The sequence below is a fragment of the Eucyclogobius newberryi genome, unplaced genomic scaffold (genome assembly GCF_026437365.1).
Source record: "Eucyclogobius newberryi isolate DKJ021-1_F unplaced genomic scaffold, fEucNew1.0.hap1 SCAF_1, whole genome shotgun sequence".
NCBI classification, from domain to species: domain Eukaryota; kingdom Metazoa; phylum Chordata; class Actinopteri; order Gobiiformes; family Gobiidae; genus Eucyclogobius; species Eucyclogobius newberryi.
This window is the reverse complement of record NW_027315723.1, coordinates 5,840,750-5,867,276: the sequence shown is the minus strand read 5'-3', so window position 1 is coordinate 5,867,276 and position 26,527 is coordinate 5,840,750. Positions and strand designations below refer to the sequence as shown.

General features: G+C 43.0%; 1 protein-coding gene across 1 annotated transcript in view; it reads right to left on the bottom strand.

Annotated features, from left to right (window-relative positions):
• Nucleotides 1-310: 310 nt before the first annotated feature.
• The window catches only part of LOC140360960 (radixin), a 35,104-nt gene continuing 8,887 nt past the window's right edge, over nucleotides 311-26,527 (bottom strand). Inside the window, exons 3-15 of the mRNA XM_072446512.1 lie at nucleotides 14,674-14,757; nucleotides 13,909-14,004; nucleotides 11,172-11,294; nucleotides 9,573-9,724; nucleotides 9,017-9,100; nucleotides 8,321-8,467; nucleotides 7,505-7,601; nucleotides 7,242-7,405; nucleotides 6,834-6,964; nucleotides 6,588-6,748; nucleotides 2,717-2,809; nucleotides 1,987-2,211; nucleotides 311-1,575 (exon numbers count right to left, since the gene is read on the bottom strand). Coding sequence (XP_072302613.1) covers nucleotides 1,411-1,575; nucleotides 1,987-2,211; nucleotides 2,717-2,809; nucleotides 6,588-6,748; nucleotides 6,834-6,964; nucleotides 7,242-7,405; nucleotides 7,505-7,601; nucleotides 8,321-8,467; nucleotides 9,017-9,100; nucleotides 9,573-9,724; nucleotides 11,172-11,294; nucleotides 13,909-14,004; nucleotides 14,674-14,757 — 1,722 coding nt within the window. The 3' untranslated portion in view covers nucleotides 311-1,410. The remainder of the gene's footprint in view (nucleotides 1,576-1,986; nucleotides 2,212-2,716; nucleotides 2,810-6,587; nucleotides 6,749-6,833; nucleotides 6,965-7,241; nucleotides 7,406-7,504; nucleotides 7,602-8,320; nucleotides 8,468-9,016; nucleotides 9,101-9,572; nucleotides 9,725-11,171; nucleotides 11,295-13,908; nucleotides 14,005-14,673; nucleotides 14,758-26,527) is intronic.

Here is a 26,527-nt window from a genome sequence, read left to right as displayed (position 1 = left end):
GTATCAGACCTTAAACTGTGATTTAAATTCTAAAATACTGTTTTATTTGATAGATATTTCTAAATTTCCAAAGCCGACTTTCATATCTTGAAAATATATAACGAAAATTTGACTTTAATAACAACTTAAAAATCGTTAAAACAATCTAGAACAAGGACAGGCGGTTAACTAAAGCAGAAGTCTGAAGCAAAAATAAAGAATTTATATATATATATATATATATATATATATATATATATATATATATATATATATATATATATATATATATATATATATATATATATATATATATATATATATATATATATATATATGGCAATTTGTTCAATGTAAAAAACCCAATTAATTTTGTTAAAGTTTGTTCGAAGTGGCATCAGGCGCTTTGGCACAAAGAAGCTCCACAGACGCCTCGAGAAGAAGGGGCTGGACGGAGAGAGTGCCCAGGATCTTTGAGGGGAGACTGGGGCACACAGAGGGGCTGCAGGTCCTTAGGTCTGGTAAAGACCCGAGGGGGGCTGCAGGTCCTCAGGTCCGGTCTAGACCCGAGGGGCTGCAGGTCCTCAGGTCCGGTCTAGACCCGAGAGGGGCTGCAGGTCCTCAGGTCCGGTCTAGACCCGAGGGGCTGCAGGTCCTCAGGTCCGGTCTAGACCCGAGAGGGGCTGCAGGTCCTCAGGTCCGGTCTAGACCCGAGGGGCTGCAGGTCCTCAGGTCCGGTCTAGACCACGTCACTGCCCCATTTGGAACCGTTTTTCAAAAAAGCTTATACCCAGATATTCCAACACAAGTGCTGAAGTGGCTATAGTAAAGCATACTTAATTAAATTTCCTCTTTAAACTGTTTTCATGATAAATACTTGCTCAAAGTACATCATATTCAAACCTTTTTAACGGTTGATGAACATAAAACAGTAAGTAACGCAAAAGAAAGTAAAAGTCTGACTAAAACAATCACTTAAGTTTCTCTTTCGGAGAATAAACTGTGTGAAATAGTCAAACTCTGACATAACTTCACTTAAACTGAGCACTACTGAGGCCCCCGTGACTAAACACAGAATAAACAAAGAGTTTAAAGAGTTTTAAACTAGTTTCATGAAGGCGGTGGACCGGGTTCCAAATGGGGCAATGACGTCCCCAGGTTCCAGTCCCCAGGTTCCAGTCCCCAGGTTCCAGTCCCCAGGTTCCAGTCCCCAGGTTCCAGTCCCCAGGTTCCAGTCCCCAGGTTCCAGTCCCCAGGTTCCAGTCCCCAGGTTTAGCCTTGTGCAGATTACGGCCATGGGTTTGTTTGAGGAACAAAGAAAATTACAAAATGGCGGCGTTAGGGTGTGTCCAAAATGGCGCGGCTCTTCGTTTGCGCACTGCAGCCTGATCAGTATCACTTGGTTTGTTCTATGCGATGCTCTGTGTTGTATCACATGGATTCAAACTCATCTATGCGCTGTTTGGTGTTGCCCTGGCGGATCTGCTTCAGCGTCTTGTACTTGTCTCGTCCCGCTTTCACGTTCTCCGCGTGAAGGACATCGTTTTGGGTTTTCTTCGTTTCATCTCGAGCATCGGCCAACTCCGTACTCAGCGTCTGGGGGGAAAAATTAACATAAGAAAAAATTACAATTGAATTGAGAGATGTAGAACCAAAATGGGGATTTTAAATTTGTTTATTATATTGTAGTCAAATATGTGAGATGTGTGTTCAAATCTTGGGTGATTTCGTTTTTACTGAGACTTGCACACACACATCAAAACAGAATCAACATGGAATTAATTCAGACTAAACCTGGATTGGACCATGACTAAATTAGGACTAGAACAGGAACAAAATCAAAGTCTACTAAGTGTGAACACAGCTATTGACTCCCGCTCCAGTCCTCCGCTCCAGTCCTCCGCTCCAGTCCTCCGCTCCAGTCCTCCGCTCCAGTCCTCCGCTCCAGTCCTCCGCTCCAGTCCTCCGCTCCAGTCCTCCGCTCCAGTCCCCGTAAACAATCCTCACCTGCAGTTGTTTCTTGACCCTCTCGTTCTTCTGCGCCTCTGTGACCCGCGCCTCTTCGCTCCTCAGATCAACATAGCTGACTCCTTCGTTGGACAGCTCAGCGCTTGCCTCCGCGTGGTTCTCATCCTGCTCGTCATGTTCAGACTCGGTTTGAGCCGGAACCACCGCGACAGCCGTCTTCAGCTCCTCCTTCGTCTTCTCCAGGTCCTCTTGGGCTGAGATGGCCTGCAGGGGGCAGCACAGTTTCACTGAGTAGGTTTTTTTTTTTACACAGCAGCAGGTTGTAGTTTGGTTTAACTAGTAGTTTGGTTGGTATAGTTTGTAGTGTGTAGTTATGATGTGTTCCAAGCAACTGGTAACAGGGATATTTCCCTCCACCAACTTGAAAAGATGCCGGGGAACTCCGCTCAAACTGGTAATTACAACTTGTGAAGTGGGAGCTGGTTGAGAGACTCCCACATCACATACGAGATCAACTTAATTACTACAACAAAGATCAGCACAAAGTGTAGCTTACATAAGCTATGTAAACCTTTGTTGGAGGTTAAATAAGATCTTTTATTTACCATTATAGAGACTCCGTTATCATAGGGACTCGCATTAGTCATATTGTTTACAGGAGTTACTAGAGCTGAAACGATCTCTCTGTGTATGAAAGCAGAGTTAGAGTGGATGTGAAGGTTGTGGTTTAGTTGTGGAGTTGGCTGTGGGTTTATTTGCTGCTCTGTACCTTGTGCTGCCATTCTGAGGCCTCCTCTTCCTTCTTCTTCTTGGCGTCTTCGAGCAGAGCGATCTTTGCTGTATACTCTGCCAACTCCGCCGCCTGAAACACACCGTTCAGATCAATGTAGTTCATATACGGAATAAATACATTACAATAATGTGAAGAGAGAGAAAATAGACATCTGGAAAATGGTTGAGGCCCGGAAACAAACCCACATGTGCATGGTCTTAAACCACTGCGCCACAGCACACTCAAAAAATGTGTTTTTTCAATTCAAGGGTCATAAACGTATAATTCAATTTTCTGGTGGCTGTATCTCTTTGAGTTAGTACAGACAGGTGAGACAAACGTTATTGTACTGGGCCCAGTTCAGGAAAGGGTCCTGGAATGAAATTAAATGTATAGACTAAAGATAGAGCATGTGGGGGGGGGCACATAATGCTGCCCCTGAACCCCATAATTCCATGCTCCACATCTGCAGTCAGAGATGAGCTGCTAGTGGCATGATGGCCCCGTCCTCAAAACCGTCCTTTGCTGGTGGAGCCTGGGGTTTAGCAGGTGTTTGATGACAGCTTCTATTAGGGGAAGTTAGCAGCAGTGTATGCGAGAGTGCAGTACTAGTCCTCACCAGTGTCGTTTAGTAAATTCTAATAAATACAAATGTCATTTGTGCAAACTGTACATGTTTGAGAATATACTGTATTTAAGGACCCAGAAAGAAACCAAGGAGGCATGGAGGCTCTTTGCGCCAAAAACAGAGAGGCTGCATCGACGTGAATGGATGAAAAGAGAGAAGAAGCTACAGTTTAGGTACTTAACGCTAAAACAAACCCAAAACAAAGCCAACAACATGAATGAATTAAAGGTTTGTTGTCATATTTCAGTGTGTTTATCAGTCTGTCCTTGCTGGATGGATATGTCGGTGTAATCCCTCATTCGTCCAGGCGTGTTCCATAGTAGAAAAAGCTTCAGTTGTAGTCATCTGGACTCAGTTTGAAAAAATAGACGTTTCGACTCTCATCCAAGAGTCATTGTCAATAACAGAATTTAGGTCGAGAACTCCGATATTAATACTGTTCTGTGGTAAGACCCGCCCATTGGGAGGAGCCTTCCTGAAGTAGAAAGAGTTGTTTGTTTCAACAGAAACTCCCCCTTGTATCTACCGAGCTAGCCTATTCAGAATCTTAATGGGCTATTAGAAACCTCTTTGTCTTTGTGAGACCCTGGCTCAACCACCCTGAGTACCTGATTAGCATCTGAATGTCCATTACCTTTCCAGGGGTTCAGAATCCCATTATAAATAACAGGAAGATGAAACCTAAGCCCTCCATTTCTGTTTAAAGAAGGTCTTTCTTTTTTAACAAAAATAGCTTCCTTGACTCCTCTTTCAAACCATCTTTTCTCCCTGCTTAAAACCTTCACCTCACCGTCTTCAAACGAGTGATTAGAGGCTTCAAGATGGAGATGCACGGCGCTCTGAGGTCCTGAACTAGTATTTCTTCTGTGCTGATAGAGCCTCTTGTGTAGAGGCTGTTTCGTCTCACCTATGTAACGTTCTTTACAACTTTCTTCACTGCATTGGATCGAATAAACTACATTGCTCTGTTTTTGAGTCGGCAACTTGTCCTTTGGGTGAACCAGTTTTTGTCTTAAAGTGTTTCCTGGTTTAAAATAAACAGGGACTTCGTGTTGTCTAAAAATTCTCTGCAGTTTTTCCGACAGGCCAGACACATAAGGGATAGAAACACCCTTCCTTCTCTGTTCAGTTTCCCTTTTGTCCTGCTTCTTGGTTCTCTTCACTCTGTTGAGAGCCCAAGCGGGGTAACCACAGGCTGAGAGGGCATTTCGGACATGTTTTTCCTCTTTCTTCTTGCCCTCTGAGCTGGTGGGCACACCTTGAGCTCTGTGTTGTAAGGTTCTGATCACCCCCAGCTTGTGCTGTAGTGGGTGGTTGGAACCAAAGAGCAGATACTGGTCCGTGTGTGTAGGTTTCCTATATACTTCTATTTGGAGTTTCCCGTCCTCTCCTCTGATCGTGGAACAATCAAGAAAGGCCAAGCGATTCTCCTTAGCGTCTTCTCTTGTAAACCTAATATGTGGGTCCACAGCATTGATGTGATCAGAGAAGGTTTCCAGCTCTTGTTTCTTGATTGTTACAAAAGTATCATCGACATAGCGGAGCCACAGTTTTGGAGCTATGCCTGAGAATGAGGACAGTGCCTTCTTCTCAAAGTGCTCCATGTACAGGTTGGCCACTATGGGAGAGACGGGCGAGCCCATGGCACAGCCATGAATCTGTCTGTAAAATTGTCCCCGGAATTGAAAGTAAGTGGTGTTCAGACAGATGTCCAACAGTTTACATATGTGTTCAGGTGTCAGTTTGGTCCTTTCCTGTAGGGTGGTGTCTTCCTGCAGTCTGATCCTCACTGCTGCTACTGCATCAGTGGTCGGGATGCAGGTGAACAGGGACACAACATCATATGAAACCATGAGGTCATCTGGGTCCAGTTGGAGATGTTTCACTTTATCCACAAAGTTGTGCGTGTTTTCCACATGATGTTCCGAATTCCCCACAAGCGGAGCCAATATAGTTGTTAAATGCTTGGCCACATTGTAAGTGATGGAATCTGTGCTGCACACTATGGAAACAAGAGCTGGAAATCTTCTCTGATCACAGCAATGCTGTGGACCCACATATTAGGTTTACAAGAGAAGACGCTAAGGAGAATCGCTTGGCCTTTCTTGATTGTTCCACGATCAGAGGAGAGGACGGGAAACTCCAAATAGAAGTATATAGGAAACCTACACACACGGACCAGTATCTGCTCTTTGGTTCCAACCACCCACTACAGCACAAGCTGGGGGTGATCAGAACCTTACAACACAGAGCTCAAGGTGTGCCCACCAGCTCAGAGGGCAAGAAGAAAGAGGAAAAACATGTCCGAAATGCCCTCTCAGCCTGTGGTTACCCCGCTTGGGCTCTCAACAGAGTGAAGAGAACCAAGAAGCAGGACAAAAGGGAAACTGAACAGAGAAGGAAGGGTGTTTCTATCCCTTATGTGTCTGGCCTGTCGGAAAAACTGCAGAGAATTTTTAGACAACACGAAGTCCCTGTTTATTTTAAACCAGGAAACACTTTAAGACAAAAACTGGTTCACCCAAAGGACAAGTTGCCGACTCAAAAACAGAGCAATGTAGTTTATTCGATCCAATGCAGTGAAGAAAGTTGTAAAGAACGTTACATAGGTGAGACGAAACAGCCTCTACACAAGAGGCTCTATCAGCACAGAAGAAATACTAGTTCAGGACCTCAGAGTGCCGTGCATCTCCATCTTGAAGCCTCTAATCACTCGTTTGAAGACGGTGAGGTGAAGGTTTTAAGCAGGGAGAAAAGATGGTTTGAAAGAGGAGTCAAGGAAGCTATTTTTGTTAAAAAAAGAAAGACCTTCTTTAAACAGAAATGGAGGGCTTAGGTTTCATCTTCCTGTTATTTATAATGGGATTCTGAACCCCTGGAAAGGTAATGGACATTCAGATGCTAATCAGGTACTCAGGGTGGTTGAGCCAGGGTCTCACAAAGACAAAGAGGTTTCTAATAGCCCATTAAGATTCTGAATAGGCTAGCTCGGTAGATACAAGGGGGGAGTTTCTGTTGAAACAAACAACTCTTTCTACTTCAGGAAGGCTCCTCCCAATGGGCGGGTCTTACCACAGAACAGTATTAATATCGGAGTTCTCGACCTAAATTCTGTTATTGACAATGACTCTTGGATGAGAGTCGAAACATCTATTTTTTCAAACTGAGTCCAGATGACTACAACTGAAGCTTTTTCTACCTTGCTGGATGGAGTAAAGTGCTTTAGTAGCATTTCCTCACCAGAGTCTCTTGGTTCTTCTGCTGGTCGGCAGCTTGTTTGGCGAGCTCAGATTTGGCCTCTTCTGCGGCTCGTCTGTCTCTCTCCAGACGCTCGGCTTCTTCTCGCGCTCTCCTTCTCTCCTGCTCCAGCTCCAGTGCCTTTCGCGTCTGCTCCTCCAGCTCTGGAAAAGCACAGGGTTTAAGTCGGCGGCCCTCCTCGAGTGCCAGATGCCCTCCCCGAATGCCAGATGCCCTCCCGTCCCGTACCTTTCTGGGCCTTCATGGTCTGCTCTTCTATCTGTCTGAGTCGCTCCATCAGTTCTTCCTTCTCTCTCTCGATTCTCTCCTTCTCTTTCTCGGCCACTTCGCGCTTTTTCTTCTCGTTCTCCAGCTGAGCTCTGGGAATAGAAGTCAAACTGAAGTTAAAGCAGGTCGAAATAAGGACTAAACCAGAACTAAACCTGGCGTGCATCAGTTGAAACGAGACTAATCCAAATCTAATCCATCTAATCTAATTTGTTTTTATTGTCTCTTCCTGGATTGGGAAGATTTTTAACCCGGTTTAAGTCTAGATCTCGTTTAGTCACGATTTCTGGTTTAGCCCTGGTTAAACCTTCGAGGGCTTGATTATCCCTTTCCCCTCCTCAGTATAAGAATTGAGAGAATCAATGGAACCTCTCCATCTGCTTGTGGTGCTTCTCCTCTCGCGCCTGAGCCTTCATCTGCTGGACTTCTATAGTGTCCGGCTTCCTCCTCCTCATGTACAGCTCGTGGTTCCCCATGCACAGCGACAGGATCCGTTTGTTTATGCGCAGACGAGGGGCATAGAACACGAAATCCTACAGACAAATGCAAATAATACAAATATTAATAGTTTTTGAGTTTACTGTAAGAGGAGCAGATATAGACCACTAAAAAATAGTATTAAGGTTACATACCGGTGCTTTCTTATCAATAGGTTTGATGGTGAACTTTTTGTCGTTAAATGAAATATTTCTTATTTCGCTCCAGGGGAAACCAATCTTTGGCGTTAACCTAAAAACAGAAAAGTAGTACTCATTTTTAATACAAGTATCTCATAGCAAAAGTAGAATAGTAATTTACTAAGCGTTTAGTCTTTATAACAGGCAAAACTGTGTCCGCCACTAGAGGGAGCCACACTCAATAACTTGTTTCCGGTCGAGTCCATTCGGTCCTGGTCTGGGTCCCTTAAAAGGAGACATATTCTGCTATAGCTATTTACCGCATTAGTCTGAATTTTTTTCAAAATAAAAAAGTCATAAGCGAAATCAAACGTGTTCCCAAAAGCCAGCAGAGGGCACAAGGACCGAAGTGAAGAGCTTTGTGTTAAGCTAAAAACCAAAAGCAAAGTTTCCAACAGTTTACAGCACCTCCTCTAAATGGAGATGTTTTGAGCAGAAGAGTTTTATGTCTCTTCTGAGGCTTCTGCTGCTTCTGCTGCAGCGATGGAAAACACATCAGGAACTTTGCAGCACAGCCGCCATTTCAGGAACATATTTTTCTGATTCATGATAGTTCTGGTACGGTTCTGGAAATTAATTGAAGAGATGCGACACCAAGATCGTCCCCGGTCTAGTCCTAGTTTGGCACTGGTCTAGTCTCCCCGGTTCCAGTCCCCAGTTTGGGTCTTGTCCTTACATGTATTCAGTGGCAGCGTGTCCACTCAAAGCCATGGTCTGGTTTCATTCTCGTTTTAGTCCTGGTTCAGTCCCTGGTCCTGGTTCAGTTCTTACTTGTCCTCGTGTTCATATATGTTCAGTCCGAGCGCGTCCACTCCGAGCCACAGCTGCGTCCCTTTCTTGTTCTTAATCTCAAAGTAGTTGACCCCGTACATCTCCAGGTCCTGTGCAATCTTCAGGTACTCCATCATCGAGTCCTCTCTGGAAAGAAAAGAATGGCAGCATTTAGTTTTAGTGTCACAATGATGGAAAAGAGTTTGAGGCGTAGGGCTGTGCCAAAACGCAAAAGAGTTGGTTGTCGGCGGCGATGAAGTTTTGGAGTTTTATTGGACGGGTAAAACAAGCAGATCCTGTGTCAGTAATGGTGTGTGGCACTGAGTGGGTGCTCACTTGTTTAAGAGAAAGCACCGAGTCAGGGCCACACTCCCGCCACTCTTTGTGATGTGCTTCTTATCAAACCCATAGTATTGAAAAAAATCATTTCAAACATTTTTTAATTATTATTATTTTCATCGAACAGACCAATCAAAGCGAAATTGTGAGTGGAGTATCATCAAGTATAATTTCGAAACAGTAAACATGACCAGACTCATGCACTTTTAAGGCTCATCTTCTGAGTGAGTGGGATTTTCAGACTTTAACTAAACGTTCCACTGTTTTTGTGAACTACACAGGGTTTTTGACTGTTTACAATCTGACATCTCTGACAGACCAGTTGCGCAGTGGATGTTTAAGACCGTCCTGTTCTACCTGAGCATGCTTCTGTGCTCCTCGTGCCACGTCTGTATCCGGTCCTCCCATTGCTCTTTGGTCAGTTTGTGCTGCTCCAGGACTCTGCAAAACACGATGCCAAAAAAATTAATACTCCATTCAATAGAATCAATCTGTTGGGAAGGAATTTGAATGCAGTCTGTTTAATTACTGAGATATGAACCATAAACCAGGTCAAAACACCTACAATGTGCAATCTATGTGCTGTCGTGACACATATTCATGTGCAATTACTGTCGGGATCACATGCAATGGTATTTATTTATTTATTTGTCTATGGGAGTTTTTATTTATTTATAGGAGATCTTCTACTGAAAGTGTTTTTCAGACTTCCTATAAGTGATCTGTTCTTCTGTATCTACCTGCGTTGCACCAATGAAATTTCCCCATGTGGGACAATAAAGGAATATCTTATCTGAACAGCCCTGGAACTCTGACTTTTCTCCGGCTCATTTAAACTGTGCGATTATAGGATGTTGTGATGTCAGAACACCACAGCCCGTCGGCCAGTGCAGATGTTGAACCGTGTGCTCACCTCTGTGGCAGCAGGCGGTCGTGTGTCAGGTAGCCCGGCTTGTGGACGTCTTTGCTGTAATCTCCGTATTTGGCCTGAACCGCGTAAGACGCCAACAACACTGCTGTCTCCGGAGGGCAGTAGTTCTCATCATTCAAGATCGCCTCCTTCACCTGAAAACAAGAGAGTTAGACCAGATGCCCTCCCATCCTCGTGTAGCTCTGCAGTGATTAAATGTTTACCATGTAACTTTTCTGGGCGACTGAAGACAGGCCTTGTGCATTGATTAAATAGACTTAAAGAAGGCGAGGCACCAGCAAAAACTAATGCTCTGTGCAGTGTTTCCCCAACCACTGCAGGGTGCCTCGCCCCGTCAATCAAATTATGCAGCGCTACTCAACAATCGTCAAATTGTCTGTCCTTAATCTGTTCTGGTACTGCATAAGAGACGGCCGGTTTCATACAAATCTGTATTTTCTCTCATGCTTTGCCACCTAATCCAGTCTGATGTGGTCAGTGTTTTGTGTCTCCATGGACATGCTTTTTGTAAACATGACACTGATATCCATGGGACGGATGCAGAAATTGTCCCAGCTCAAGAGTAAGTTAAACTAGAGTGAGTGGTTAGTATTTGAATCAATATTAATGCTTACTGGCAATTTGTGGTTGACAAAATGCAAGTGACATCTGGCAGTTTAGATAAAGCTGTGCAGAAAATATTAAATTAATGTATTTGAGTACTTGTTTTATGGAAATGTAAAAAATAACGCAAATAACTATAAAGCTACAAGCCTATATTGTTCCCCTACAGCCCGCATGAGCACAAACTCGGCCAAACCTCCCCTGACAAAGCAGTAAACCTCGGGGAAACGCTGTAGTGTATCCATGTTGAGACCTACACTGAACTCAAGATCACAGCCTCAAAAACAACTCTTTACAGAGAAAAGTACAAATAAACTGCATAGAAGTGTATGTAATAAACTAGAATAAACTCCCACATAATCAAAGATGCTTTCTCTGTTGCTGTAGTCTTTATACATCTTTATAAATCACAACAAAATAAGCAGTAATAATAATAAAGCAGTGACAGATTTATCTGTTTATCAACTAAAGGCAAAAGGAGGCGTTATTGCTTTGCATTGAATGTTACACAGTATGGCATTTAACTTCTCCATCTCCATGAAGACCAGGCCAAGTTACAGTTCAGGGGTCTCATTTATACTTTGTGTTACAAGCCTCACTTTTTCTAGAGGTTCACTAATTCACGATTAAAACAATCGAAAATACAGGCTCTAAACACGAGGCATTATTGAATGTCAAATCACTACTGATTAGTAGACTACAAAAAATAGTATTAGTTGCAGTCCTAATATCTCCACAGCGACAAGGAAGAAAAGTGTTTTACTTTAACTAACTCAGATGGAGCAGATCAGTCTCTAGTCAATCTGCAGATGTTGTGCTTGGATACATATAGTGGGATAATGGAGCTTGTCACTGATAGAAATGATCTGGAAAAACATTTGTGGATTTTCTGTTTTCTCCTGTGGACCACCAGGGGCGCTACAGAGGGGTCTTGAGCTCATTCTCCACCCAGTCTACCCCCCTCACTCTGGGCTTTACCTGCAGGAAGAACAGTCTCTGCGTGATCTCCTGGATCAGCTCCTCAGACACGTCTTCGGGGAAAAACTTTGCTCTGAATTTGAACTGCAGAGGGTTTTCCTTCTTCACGTCCTGCTGCGTCACCTGAAAACAAGGAAAAAGGAGGGGAAGAAGGAAGAAAGAAAAAGATTAGCCTCAGAGCAAAGTTACTCAACACGTGTGGACATTTCAGCGCTGTATCACAGAGCGTCCAAACAAAGAGCTATTGTCAAAACATACGAGCATGTAATTAAAGCAGGACTGAACCAGGGCTCACACGAGCAGGACTCAAATGAGGACTGAACAAGAAATAAAGGCGGCTAAAGCAGAGCTAAACCAGGACTAGTCAAAAACCCTAAACAAGATTAAACTGTGTATGCAGTAACACTAAACTAGGCCCTAAACCAGGACTAATCAAGACCCTAAACAAGATTAAACTGTGTATGCAGTAACACTAAACTAGGCCCTAAACCAGGACTAATCAAGACCCTAAACAAGATTAAACTGGGTCTGTAGTAACACTAAACTAGGCCCTAAACCAGGACTAATCAAGACCCTAAACAAGATTAAACTGGGTCTGCAGTAACACTAAACTAGGCCCTAAACCAGGACTAATCAAGACCCTAAACAAGATTAAACTGGGTCTGCAGTAACACTAAACTAGGCCCTAAACCAGGACTAATCAAGACCCTAAACAAGATTAAACTGGGTCTGCAGTAACACTAAACTAGGCCCTAAACCAGGACTAATCAAGACCCTAAACAAGATTAAACTGGGTCTGCAGTAACACTAAACTAGGCCCTAAACCAGGACTAATAAAGACCCTAAACAAGATTAAACTGTCTGCAGTAACACTAAACTAGGCCCTAAACCAGGACTAATCAAGACCCTAAACAAGATTAAACTGGGTCTGCAGTAACACTAAACTAGGCCCTAAACCAGGACTAATAAAGACCCTAAACAAGATTAAACTGTGTCTGCAGGAACACTAAACTAGGCCCTAAACCAGGACTAATCAAGACCCTAAACAAGATTAAACTGGATCTGCAGTAACACTAAATTAGGCCCTAAACCAGGACTAATAAAGACCCTAAACAAGATTAAACTGGGTCTGCAGTAACACTAAACTAGGCCCTAAACCAGGACTAATCAAGACCCTAAACAAGATTAAACTGGGTCTGTAGTAACACTAAACTAGGCCCTAAACCAGGACTAATCAAGACCCTAAACAAGATTAAACTGGGTCTGCAGTAACACTAAACTAGGCCCTAAACCAGGACTAATAAAGACCCTAAACAAGATTAAACTGTCTGCAGTAACACTAAACTAGGCCCTAAACCAGGACTAATAAAGACCCTAAACAAGATTAAACTGGGTCTGCAGTAACACTAAACTAGGCCCTAAACCAGGACTAATCAAGACCCTAAACAAGATTAAACTGGGTCTGCAGTAACACTAAACTAGGCCCTAAACCAGGACTAATAAAGACCCTAAACAAGATTAAACTGTCTGCAGTAACACTAAACTAGGCCCTAAACCAGGACTAATCAAGACCCTAAACAAGATTAAACTGGGTCTGCAGTAACACTAAACTAGGCCCTAAACCAGGACTAATAAAGACCCTAAACAAGATTAAACTGTGTCTGCAGGAACACTAAACTAGGCCCTAAACCAGGACTAATCAAGACCCTAAACAAGATTAAACTGGATCTGCAGTAACACTAAATTAGGCCCTAAACCAGGACTAATAAAGACCCTAAACAAGATTAAACTGGGTCTGCAGTAACACTAAACTAGGCCCTAAACCAGGACTAATAAAGACCCTAAACAAGATTAAACTGTGTATGCAGTAACACTAAACTAGGCCCTAAACCAGGACTAATCAAGACCCTAAACAAGATTAAACTGGGTCTGTAGTAACACTAAACTAGGCCCTAAACCAGGACTAATCAAGACCCTAAACAAGATTAAACTGGGTCTGCAGTAACACTAAACTAGGCCCTAAACCAGGACTAATAAAGACCCTAAACAAGATTAAACTGTCTGCAGTAACACTAAACTAGGCCCTAAACCAGGACTAATAAAGACCCTAAACAAGATTAAACTGGGTCTGCAGTAACACTAAACTAGGCCCTAAACCAGGACTAATAAAGACCCTAAACAAGATTAAACTGTGTATGCAGTAACACTAAACTAGGCCCTAAACCAGGACTAATCAAGACCCTAAACAAGATTAAACTGGGTCTGCAGTAACAATAAACTAGGCCCTAAACCAGGACTAATAAAGACCCTAAACAAGATTAAACTGTGTATGCAGTAACACTAAACTAGGCCCTAAACCAGGACTAATCAAGACCCTAAACAAGATTAAACTGGGTCTGTAGTAACACTAAACTAGGCCCTAAACCAGGACTAATCAAGACCCTAAACAAGATTAAACTGGGTCTGTAGTAACACTAAACTAGGCCCTAAACCAGGACTAATCAAGAGCCTAAACAAGATTAAACTGGGTCTGCAGTAACACTAAACTAGGCCCTAAACCAGGACTAATTCAAGGCTAATCGGAGCTTGACAGTAACTGACAAACGCACACAAAATCTAAAATGGGGCTAAAAAAGGACCACGTTGATATAAGATCATAGATATGGCGTCCTTGTGAGCAGAAGTAGTAGTAGTAATAGAGCGACAGGTTTTAAAGAGTCAAGTGTAGAGCACAAACCTTTTTGTTGAGTTTGAGCCATGTAACGTAGCCTTTACTGTCGACGTACTGAAGCCCAAAGAACCACACCTCCCTTAGGCCCACCGTCTTCACCACCTGAAAAAAAACACACACAAAAAACATGAATATTTACAACCTTTGGCTCAACCATAGTAATGTCGTGAAAAGTACCGTAAGTAAATGTTATTGTATTTTTACATCGTGTGTTAAAACTGCATAAAGCACGGCTGCTCCTTGTTTAATGCTTATTGAAGGTTTTGTATCATGTTTTAATCCGTTTACAGCTGTTGTTATCAAAGTGCTCAGAATTTTGTAGCGACGTCCCAAAAACAGAAGCCCAAAGGGTCTATTGACCTTATTCTGCCCTGCCAACTTTTGCCTCTTTATTGCTACGGATCAGCACTTCAGTGATAAACGCACTTCTGTGGGAATTCTGTTGGTTTGAATGGAGAATGAGGGAAAAGTCTCACTGCTTAAACACACCATTAAGCAGATAATGTCCAATGTTCATGTGACCAACAAGTCAACCATGAGCCGATTCCCTGGGCCAGAAAATGGATTTTTTTTCCCCCTCTCAAGGTCGACAGCTTTATAACTAATAGAACCGGAAGAAGGATTAACTCAGATGGCAGCGCTCAGGCCAACTTCCGAAAGAAGGTGAATACAAGAACCAGGCTTATCCGTGTAGGTCCGTGTGGGTCTGTGTGGGTCCCTGTAGGTCTGAGTGTGTCCCTGTAGGTCTGAGTGTGTCCGTGTGTGTCGTACCTGGTCAAACAGCTGCTTGCCTGTGGTGTTGGGCTGGATGGCAAACTCCAGTTCTGCGTCCATGGTGGTGACGCGCACATTTATCTGCAAGACACAAGAGAAGCAACAGTCAGCAAAGCAGCTCAATCTTTATTTGAAATTAAATCAAAATGACAACTTGACGATTATCATATTTTCACAATGCATCAGATGTCAAATGTCTTAAGTATTGCACAAAACACGAATGAACCACAAAATGAATCAAAAATAATAATAAATAAATTGCAGTTTTGCGTTAAACCATTTTGGTGCCGTGTCTTTGTGATAGAACCTCTTCTGGTATAAAGTCTGTACAGAATAGATCAGAACTTTTTCTGGCACGCCCCCCATGGGAAATAAAAAATGTATCCACGGCTATTTTGTGTCTTATTCACGGACTGAGTTTGGTTTGTGCTTTGAAGCTACGAAGAAATGGCAACACAGTCTCATTGCTCTACAAATATGAGTCTCTCTGCGTGCTCTCTCCCCTCTGGCTGTTCTGTGGTTCACTTTTACCACTGCAGGTCCACGTCGTCGCACAGACCGAGAGCTGACCCGCTGAAGGAAGTGAATGCACACACCCTCTCATCGCATACTTTACAGATGTTTATATCGCCAAATGATGTCAAGATTAAAAGTTAGACACGAAAAGGGGAGTGAGGAGACTAGCATGAAAGAAACCAGGAAAGAAGCAGACACGGAGGGACAGAGGAAGGTCAGAGGGGGGACGGAGGAGGGACAAAGGAGGAGTGACAGAGGAGAGACAAAGGAGGAGTGACAGAGGAGAGACAAAGGAGGAGTGACAGAGGAGAGACAGAGGAGGGAGAAAGAGGAGAGAAAGAGGTGAGCGAAGAAAAAGGTGACACGGCTCTGCAGACCACCAAATGTGCGCACCCCACACTTTGAGAAGCTCTGGTCTAGACAATCACTGACTATTTTAATCACTGTCAATTGGTATTTTTGTTGTCAATTAATTACGATTATTCCAATAAATCATCGCAGCTTGAATTTGTATCAATATTTCAATACTTCTCCAGTTGATGTGGATTCATACAACTTGTTACAGAGTTTATGTAAAGCCCTGTAGAGCCGTAGAGAGCAGATAAACTCAAAACGAGAGGAGAAAAGCAGAAAGAGCCGACCACAAACAGGAAGTGAGAGGAGAGGGCGAAGACACACAGGAAGTTAGACTTTGCAAAGGTGTAATAACAAGACCAACCTGAGATAATGGGCTTAAGTTTTGGACCATCAATGCCTCTCACACTCATTTTTCCTCATAGTGATAAACAACAATTATATTTCCCATAGTCCATGTCACATGCTTTTCCTGACAGAAGATTGGCTGTGGACCTGTGCATTAAAAAGACCCCGGCTGATGAATGAAACTTTTGTGTTAATCCAATAACAATTTTATTAATTGCACAGCCCCCTCTTCCCTCTCCCTCTTTCTACTCCCATTCTCTCCCTCTGTTTAATCCGTGTCCAGTGATAATCTCCACACATGAATAAAACAAGGAGTTTGCAGCTCATCACTAAACTCATTCATTTCACATGAGACACTTTCACTCAGTTTGACACATTTCATCACTGTGGACTAGGGCTGCATCATTTTAGCAGTCGACTGGTTAAACAACAATTTCTACAGTGCATTTAGCTTATCAAAATAAACAGAAAAAAACAGAACATTTTAAAAATAACTTTTCTGAAGGCTTCTAGATATTCATAAATCTATAAATAAAGTGTATTGTTTAATGTGATTTTCCATTCTGAATTAAATAATGTCACTGTCTTTGTTCGAAAACATTTTTATAATGCGTTTAAAAGTCTGTTTACATTACACCTTACAGTCCTACACTGGACTTAAATGACAACTTAAAGGTGTCCTTAGTCAACAAATGTAGTACACAATGGTTGCAAAGGGACCATTCTCCAGATTCGAGCCAGGATCCTGGTCAAGAGTAGCACAGGATTATTGTGCAGGTTTTAGGCTGAGATTGCCCCCACAAGGTCTGAGAAACCTTCTCTCGATGGTCCCAGCTGGAGTGAAGTATTTGTAATAGAAGAAGTAGCTATAATTGTGTATGAAGCGGCATATCAGTAGTACAGTGACTGTAGTAGGCCTGTCACAATGACGACCATTGAGGCCATGACACAAGGCCCGTCCCGTCCAGACCTGAGCACGGAGCCTCTGACGCCAACCTTTGGACTTAACGACGGGACTTTCAAAGGTTCCACATGTCAGGCATTCACAGCGCGGGAGATCAGTCGTGACTCGTGGTGTCGGTCATTAACTGATTATATAAGAAATAAGCGGTGCACAGGCTGATTGCTTTGCAACATTGAAGTTTTCCACTTAATTAGAGCAACGAGAGACGGGAGAGGTGAGCGAGCATGTAATGCTCCTTTGAGAGGAGAGGACAGAAATGCCTCATATTTAGAGCGTGTGTGTGAATAAGATGAGGTTAGGGTTAACCCTAACCAGAAGAGTCAGTCACAGAGTCTAGTGTGTGTCTGACATTGTGTCAGTGCAAAAGTAGAATTCTAATTCAAACAGCCCTGCTTTATATTCTACTTCAAATAAACGTTAAAAAGCACTACAATATTTCAATTAATTTTAAAACCATTATTCCATCCAACTTTTTCGGCTTATCCGGGGCCGGGTCGCGGGGCAGCAGTCTAAGACTCCCAGACTTCCCACTGCCCAGACTAGGGTTGAATATTGAGTCTGCAATATATCGTCATGGACTCCGGCTCTACTCTGAGCTCCTCCTGTGTGACTATCAATATTTTTTTATTTAAAAAAAAAAAAAAAAAAAAAAAAAAATATATATATATATATATATATATATATTTTTTTTTTTTTTTTTTTTTTTAAAGATGTTTGATACCCGTAGGCTTTAAACGAGGTGGAATAGTACTTCTGATCTGCTGTTTGTGCTGCGCTCCTCTGGGTCGAGGTGAGAAGGAGCTGTGGACCTGATCAGAGCTGATCTGTGCAGAAGATGCTGCTGCAGCATGTTCAGACCATGCAATACTTTACTAGAATGTGTTCCTTATCTATTTGGATCAGTTGGTTGGATATATGGAGTTATTAGAGCATAAATGATTTATAAATAAGTGCTTTGTGGTTGAACATGAAATTTCATACATTTTCTTATCCAGAGTAAAAACATTACCCATTTGGTACATTTTTAAGACCCTTTTTTCAACAATGTATCGGGATACGCATCGTAATGAGGGAAATGTATCGGAATGTACAAGTACTGGGATACACATTAGTATTGTGACCCCTGTATCGGGGTACGTATCGTATCGCGAGGGTCTTGGCAATACCCAGCCCTACCCCAGACACTTCTTCCCGCTCCGCCGGGGAGGGGGGGGGAGGCGCCCAGGAGGCATCCGGAACAGATGTCTGACGCACCCCAGCTGGCTCCTCTCCACGTGGAGGAGCAGCGGCTCTACTCTGAGCTCCTCCTTGCGTGACTGAGCTCCTCACCCCATCTCTAAGGGATCGCCCAGGTCCCGGCGGAGGAAACTCATTTCGACAGCTTGCATCTTGTACTTTCGGTCATTAACCGAAGCTCATGATCATAGGTGAGGGTAGGAACATAGACTGACCGGTAAATCAAGAGCTTTGCCTTTCGACTCCTTCACCACAAAACTCTGATACAGCAATCTGATGCTCCATCCTCCCTCACTCGTGAACAAGACCACGAGATACTTGAACTCCTCCACTTGGGGCAAGGACTCCCCACCCACCTGGAGAGGGCAAGCCACTTTTTTCCGGTTGAGAACCATGGCCTCGGATTTGGAGGTGCTGGTTCTCATCACAGCCGCTTCACACTCGGCTACAAACTATCTGACTGACTATCAGAATAAATTGGTATTGTGAAAAAGGGTGAAAATTATGCATTTTAATATAAAAGTCTTTGGCTTGCGGCCGTTTTCAAGCTGGACCTGAAAGAATAACTTATTAAAGCTATAAAGTTCTTTTAAATGTTGAGTTATAATTAGATATTATAGCCTTGAATGATCAAACACCATGCGCAATAATATTGTTTATCAAGCTGTAGTAGTATTATTTGTAGTAAAATAGTTCTGTCCTGCAGTAGTAATGGTAGAAGTCTGCAGTACCACAACACTCAGGTCCTGCAGTAGTTACATGAACTGTTCATAATAACGCTCAGGTCGAGTTTCCTGAACCTGAGCCGGGCCTTTCTCTGGATTCACTTTTCTTTGTTCTGGAGGCTACAGGAGCCAAGCAGAAACAAGTATTTAAAAGTACTACAACTACTGCTACAATTGTAACATATGCACATAGTTTCAAAGTTGAGATGCCTTGTTCTGAATGAGTTACACTTGTTTCAGTCCTAGTCTAGTTCAGTCACAACGGGGGATTTCCAGGGTAAATAAAGGGTAGCAACCTCAGATGAAAAAACACAAGGCCACTAATCCTTCCCTCTTTAGTCTGTCTGGTAAAGGGAAGGACAGAGTGGAAAAAGAGTGACAGGTAAGAATTAATCAGGATAATTGTGACTAATCAGCGGACAGCTACTAAAATAACTTAACTTGGGTAGTAGACCTTTAGCCGTTTAGTCAATTAACTAAATTAGAGTATTTATGGGGTAAATCTGAATTTTGACTTCATAGTCAAAATAACTGCGGTGTTTTAAAAACAGAATACTACTGCGATTTGCATACTACTGCATTCTACAAATACAAGGACGTTTAGAAGATTGTTGCCCAAATAGACCTTAGAAAGATAGATCTAAATTGCTTAATGCCTGTCGAGCACTTCTGAATGAACATTGACTTGAGCATTTATAAAAGCACTTAATTGATATCAGGACGGTGGTCCGCACATCAGATTCTGTAGCAGGTGCGTAGGAAACATACGTGACGCTAAATGTACTAGGGGGGGAAATCCTGCACACTGTCAACTTGCAAGTGAAATTTATTTACAGGTGGAGAGGCAACTGGGCCTTCATCAGGCAAATGCAACCACTTCATTAAAACACCTTTAAATTTGCATAACAATGTTGTGTTAAATATTGTGACGGTGAAAAATATCAAGCTGTAGTCAGCTGGACACTGTTTTTGAAAAAGAGGTCTACATGAAGACTACAACTGGATATTTTTCTATGATAAAACACTCCTGGACAAACGAGGGATTACTTATTGTGACAGCGAATCATTTGTAGATTGTGCATGGATCGCTTGCTGTTCTCCTGTTCTGTTTACAGAGAGAGAGCGCATCGCGGCAATGAAGAACTTTTGGGAATCCAAACAATCCAAATACAAAAAAAACACCCCAAAAACAACAAAGCAGTGGCAGTCTGCAGTTTGTTGTGTGAAAGAGCACGGAGTCCGCGAGTGTGGCGGCGGGGCAGGGGCGCAGGGGCTGGAGGCGCACTGTGCTGGTGCTGCAGGTTGTCTGTAGAGTTGCAGCTCAAGACACCGTGCTCTTTCACACAACAAAAATCTTTCAAGTCACACTCGTGAGTTTAAAACACGCCGCTCTCTCTGTTGTGCTTGTGAAACTAAAGTGCCACAAGTCGTTCAGTGAGCTCTGCGCGCCACAGGTTCATATTTTAGATTCAATATGTAAATTAATTTACACAACGTTTGATGGTAGGCGGTGTCTTGGAAACAACAGGAGGGTGGGGGGTGAGTGTGCACATGCGCATTTTTAAAAAAAGGGACCAACAGTCGCTTGAGTTTTGAATTGACAAAAAAAATCATTCTTTTAACTGGAAATCAGATGCATTTTTCAAGTGCAGTCTTGTGTGGTTTCCATTTGGTCCTCAACCCAGATCCATTTAGACCTGATTTAGCCCATAGTCATGATATGAACTTGATATTTTGTTGATTGCAGAGGGAGTAATTGTACTTAAATGCAGTCAATACAACTGCAACCCTCTTTTTGATTTACGGTACATGTGGCAGTGTTCTCGCTGAGGGGTTTTAGCATGGCGGGCCGCCATGCTTCGGCTGGTCACCGCCAGGTATTAAGATCACCGCGGCGCTCGCACGGCGATCTTAAGATCACCATGCGAGCGAGCATGGCGCACGCAAAATTTTTTTTAAGCACTTCTCGCTCGCCCCACAGTTTGTCCCACCACCATCCTACAACCTCAGCCCAGCGAGAACATTGTGGTAAGTAACCCCGGTATATAGGTTAAATTCCGGCTCTGTCTTTTGCTCAGTCCCGCATCTGTTTTCACACAGTTGCTCTTTTCTGTGGTTGTGCTGTTGACCTCAGAGCCCTGTGTGGACTCTTGTGTTACGTCTTGGGAGTTGGTTCCTTGTATATTGAAGCCAGCTTTAAGTGTGTGATCTGCTTGTGTTCAGTGGAGGTTTGTATTCAGCATGGTTAATTATATATGCATTAAGTGTATTAAAACATGGGTTGTGTGCGTTTATGCGTGTTGAATATTTGCTAGTTGATGATGTCCGGTTTCTGTGTGTTGAACTATTATATGCTTATCACTTATACATTAGTGTGTAACCAGACTAGAGTCTTACATTGGTGTTTATGTGTGTGTATATAGTGTGTAGTTTGCAGCAGTTGTTCGGTCTAAGCCGGTTAGAGGCGCGTCAGCTCTAATCTCAGCAGCTGTCAGACAGATTAACCCACAGCTCCAAGAGGCAACTGCAAATAAACTCGGGTTGAGACCTGGTTCAGCCTGAAGTCATTAACAATAATGCTGAGCAACCGATGGCCCATAAACTCAACAATATTTTGAGGCCCATCTGTATAAACTTACATCAATTATAGGATCTGAATTTTTAATAAATTCAGTTTGTGTCTATACAATGCACTGCTCAAAACAAGAAACAGTATAATAAAAAGGATTACATCCATACGATATGTGCATAAACCCTCTAAAAGAGTCTAAGAAAGTCCCAAGGCCGAACTCCAAAACATTTCTCTCCACTTTAGATACCTCAAAAGCTTTTGACCGTCTGCATCATCCTGGCATCAACTGTTTTAGAAGTTACAACAAAGGGGGATTACACCCCTTTTAATTAAGGTCTGTGCCGGAGCGGTCTGGTTAGAGTGTGCCACTGACGCGATGAACGGAGCACTGTGTAGACGCGATAACTGTGTAGACGCGATAACTGTGTAGATGGGAAGCACCATTTCTGTTTTGGAACATGTTCATTTCAGTTCTTAGTAGAGTGAATACATGGGTTTGATTTTGAAAAAGCCCTGGATGCTTTTCACCCTCCCTCATATTGTTTCCAGTTTGTCTAATCTCATTTTGACGACTTCACTGAAAAGGCCTCAGCCAGCACCACGGCACTGCATCTGAGCTCCTCTTGCAGTTAATGCTACAGAAAGACTGCAGACACTGCACTGCAGCTGGACTGCCCTGTGAGCCCGGGTGAGGAGAGCTCGATGGTGAGAGAGAGACTTTTACACTGATAATCTAAATAAAACCGGAAATTCACAGAATGGAAAAGTGTGAAGGCTAATTTTTCTCTCATAAATCATATTATAACCTATAGCCTGCCTAAACATAGGGCAAAACAAGTAAATAGCCCTATTCAACTTTTTCCCTCCCAAATGAAGGGTATTATGAGTGCTAACTGGTTCTACATATATTTAAAAAAAAATTGATCTTTATTTTAGAAGGAAATTATAAAGAATTAGTTTACAGCAACATTTCTTTGTTCAAAATATTCAAAAGTGTTTAAAATGACCAACCAACAAATATTGGCCAAATATTGGTCATCGGCCCAAGCTTTATTTGTAACGTTGGCCTAAAATGTCAATATAAGTCTGTGAAAAACAATTTCCACACGCCAAATGCTGCGATTAGAGGCTTTGCTTTTAAGTTTATGGTCTCTCTAAATGAGACAATTCATGTTTTGGTATTGTCTGGACGGACTGGTGTCAGCCTTTGAGTGATAGCCAATCCGCTAAAAAGTGCAAATATCAGCCCCTATATCAGTCTAGCTCTTGTTTAGACCTGGTTTACATCCTAAACTAACGCCATAGAATGTGAGTGCAAGTGCAGAGAACACTAGCAGCTGGATCAATATTAGCAGTTTCATTTAGGAGGAGCCGTTAGCACCAATGAGCTACATTATGCTATTTTTCCTGTTTCATAGTCTATCCTAAGGATATATTTGATAAGTGTTGTGCAACACCCATAACATAATAGTTATAAAATAACATCCATATCTTGGACTCACAAATCCGGAAATGCAGACTGCTTAGTTTGAGATTCGCCCACACTCTCGCGAAGGGCGATCTGCCTACCCCGCCAAACCAGTGATGTAGTCTCAGCGAGAGTTCCCCGCCCACCCCGTGACGTAGCCTAGCATGGAGACGGTGGGGTGTAAACAGAGGCGTGCGCCGGTGCACAGCGCATGACACAGCGACGCATGTCAGCGGCAGCAGCGTTGGAACAAAAGAAATAGCGTTCGAAGCTAACTAATGAAGCCAATAGGCGCGGTTCCTCTCGAGGCCGGGGGGAGGGGGCCGTGTTACAGGTACAGAGTGCTTTCTGGAGGATGGGCCGAAACAGGGAAGCGTGCTGCGTCACTCACCCGGCTGACTCATCCTGGGGATTAGGCCTTGTCCGTCTGCTCATCCGAGGGGAAGGACAGAGACTGTTCTCTAGCTAAAGACTGCAGGAGTCAATCAAAAAACACTTTGGGAACATATATGAGGTACCAATAGCACTGTAAGAAGGTTAAAAGCTCTGAAGTGTCAATTAGATCTGAGGCCCCTGCAATTAGATCTGAGGCCCCTGCAATTAGATCTGAGGCCCCTGAGTGGTTTCAGGTTGCAGCTGAACCACACACAGAGGGGTTTATCAATTTATCGATTACTATTGAAACATTTTGAAAACTTTGATGACAAATTGAATGATAAATAGTAATGATCAAAAATTTAGATTCTACCTTGAATTGGAAGAGGTTTATCACAAAGACAATATTCAGTCAGCATAAATCATTAGAGTTGGAGGCTAAGACCGACTTTAGGATGTCCTGCTGTGAAAAACTCTCAGGAGCGGATGTGGATCCAGCCATGTTTACACAGACACGAGGCTGTTACATGGGGTCAGCATGGGGTCAGCATGGGGTTTGGGTGGAAAATAGACACGTTTCTGGGTTCGGTGTGAGCAATACTTGCTGTGCGGTAGGGGTGTATATTGTTCTTATTGTTCTGTAGTGATTTTCTGATTATTGACCAGTATTTTAAGCCATTCAACACTCAGACCTAAGACAAATAATTACATGAGGTAGAGCTGAATATGGCTGATAAATTCATACTTAGTGAACTCGATATATTTCCTTAGGCTGTAGTCAACTAAAAGAATTCTTGGTCCACTGAAGACATGCTTTATAGACTAAAAAAAAAGGTTTTGGCAAAAGCTTTCAAAACTATGAAGAATCTAACCAAACTGCACAAGAGAAAAGTAATAGTAAACAATTGATATGTTAGATGTATCCAAGCAAGATTACACTTATGATTCACTCCAATCTTCAGCCAACTCACTCCATATCCAGATTAATGGTTTTAATCTAAATTTAAAAAAAAAAAAAAATGACTAAAACACCATTGGTTGATTGACTAAATGATTAAAATATTGCACCTCTAACACTTTCTAAGCAATATAAAAATGAACCTTCTATGATTATTACAAAGGGGAAATAGTGACATAAGTGCTTCTGAAGTTCTGCTCAATGCACTCGGACCAAAGAGAGCAGGATATATCTAAAATTAAAAAAAATAAGTGTAGCTTTTGTTGCATTTCGAGTAACCTCTTCCATATGTATCCATTTCCAATGTGAGTTTTAAATATAATGTCAGTCCTGTACTTGATCGTCAGTGCAGTTTGTTTGACCCATTTTTTGTGACAACTTCTTCCCCGCTTTCAAAAATATACTCCAAAAGCATCAATTTACTGTGATCATGGAATTCTGAGGCCCAAGTACATAGTTCTGAAATTGTGCGGGACGGCAATGTCAAAAACAGTCTGCAGTGCATTGTTATTTTCAGTCCAATATTTTTGAGTAACAGGACGTGATAGTGGTTTGCCTCGTGGCTGCCAGTTTCTTCAGTAGTTTGCATTTCCGTAATGGGCACTTTGACTTTGACACATTTTTTCAAACAAAATTTCCTCCATACATACGTGTGATTTTGTGGCCCTGAAATGTACAGATATTTTCCCACTCTTCATCTGTCAAACGAGTTGACATTCTCTTTCACATTTGTTTTTAATATATTTAGTGGAGTGGCTGCCCAGAGGCCTGTACTCTGAAGCTGGATTAGAGGGTCAGCGAGGCAACGTCAGGGTTAACACCCTGGTTCTTCAGTACAACGAAGCTGGTTCACTCTCTACCAGGGCACATCTGTCTGGCCCCAAACTCAAAACCTGCTCCAGTCCAGATTAAGTTCACAAATAAGATAAGACGATTCTTTGACTAATCAGAGACAAGAATCCAGCAGCTGTAAAAGTGACTGGTATGAGGCGAGACGGAGCGAGCGGTGGCGAAATGAGGAAATGCAGAAGCGTCAGCATGTATTCTTTTACGGCGTTTGTGCGACGCTCATGCCACGTTCGTGCGACGTTTGTGCTCATTTAAAAGTTGAAGTGTTTGTGTGAAAGAAACGAGTGTGGAGTCCGTATCGAATGTTCAACGCTGCCACGACCAGGAGCCTGCACTCAGCTGAGAGGGGACAAAGACACTACTGTGAGAGGGGGAGGAGGAGAGGAGGGACACAGGGGAGAGGAGGAATGAAGAAACAGAGTGAGAGAAAGACAGGGAGAAAGGAGCGGGAGATGGGAGACAAAGGAGAGAAGGAAGATGAAGAGGAGGCAGGCAGAGAGGGGAGGGTATCCAGGGTGGGTTTAACCAGTCAGTGTTCAAAAAATTGATACGGCTATAGATCGTCACAGACTCAGTATCGATATGACTATTTTCATTTTTTAAAGATTTTTGTGGCCTGTAGGCTTTACTAGAAAGGAGAGGCCAGGGTGAAGTGGGGGATGAGAGAGGGGAGGACACTCAGCAGCACTCAACCCATAACACTGTGGCCAGGCTTTTAGCCAGGATTTGAAAACACCCCGTCCAATCGGGTGCTTAAAAAAATTTTGCGCCAGCGACCACACAGCGATCTAGAGCGGCGCCCGCACGCCTCTCGTATCATATTGACTTTCCATACTCTCGCGCTGCCTGAGCCTCTCGGCCGTGCGGATCACACTGCCATTTAGGAGCGGCGTATCACGCCGTATTTTACATGGTATTTGGCCGTGGAGCTTCGGCAAACGTGGAGCTTCGTCATTTTCCAGACCACGGCTCGGCAGCCAATCACACAAACTTTGTTGACCAATCAGGGCGCAGCATGCAAATTTTCACTTGTAAACAGTAAGCTGTCATGGCGCGGACCATGGCAGACTATCGTCAAACGCTTCCCGGCCCGATTTAATGATGATATTCCCTTTTCTAAAATGTATTAATAAAAATGACATCGTCCTTGCCCTCGAAAATGTCCGTCCACATGTCGAAATACCCCGTCCAAAAAACGGGAAGACGGCCCTCTAGCTAAAAGACTGGGGCACCCGGAGCCTGGCATACGTGCTGTGCCTTAACCAAGAATAGTTCTTCTGATCTGCCGTTTGTGCTGCGCTCCTCTCGGCCGAGGTGAGAAGTAGAGCTGGGTTGAAATAATCGATTTTCAGATTTTAATCGATTCGCATATTGACCGATTATCGATTCGTACGTCCAAAGATAGAAAATTATTTTCAACATTTCCCCCAGTGAACTTCAATCTACCTTCTTGAAGGTAGATTGACCCTTAACCTTTTCATCAGTC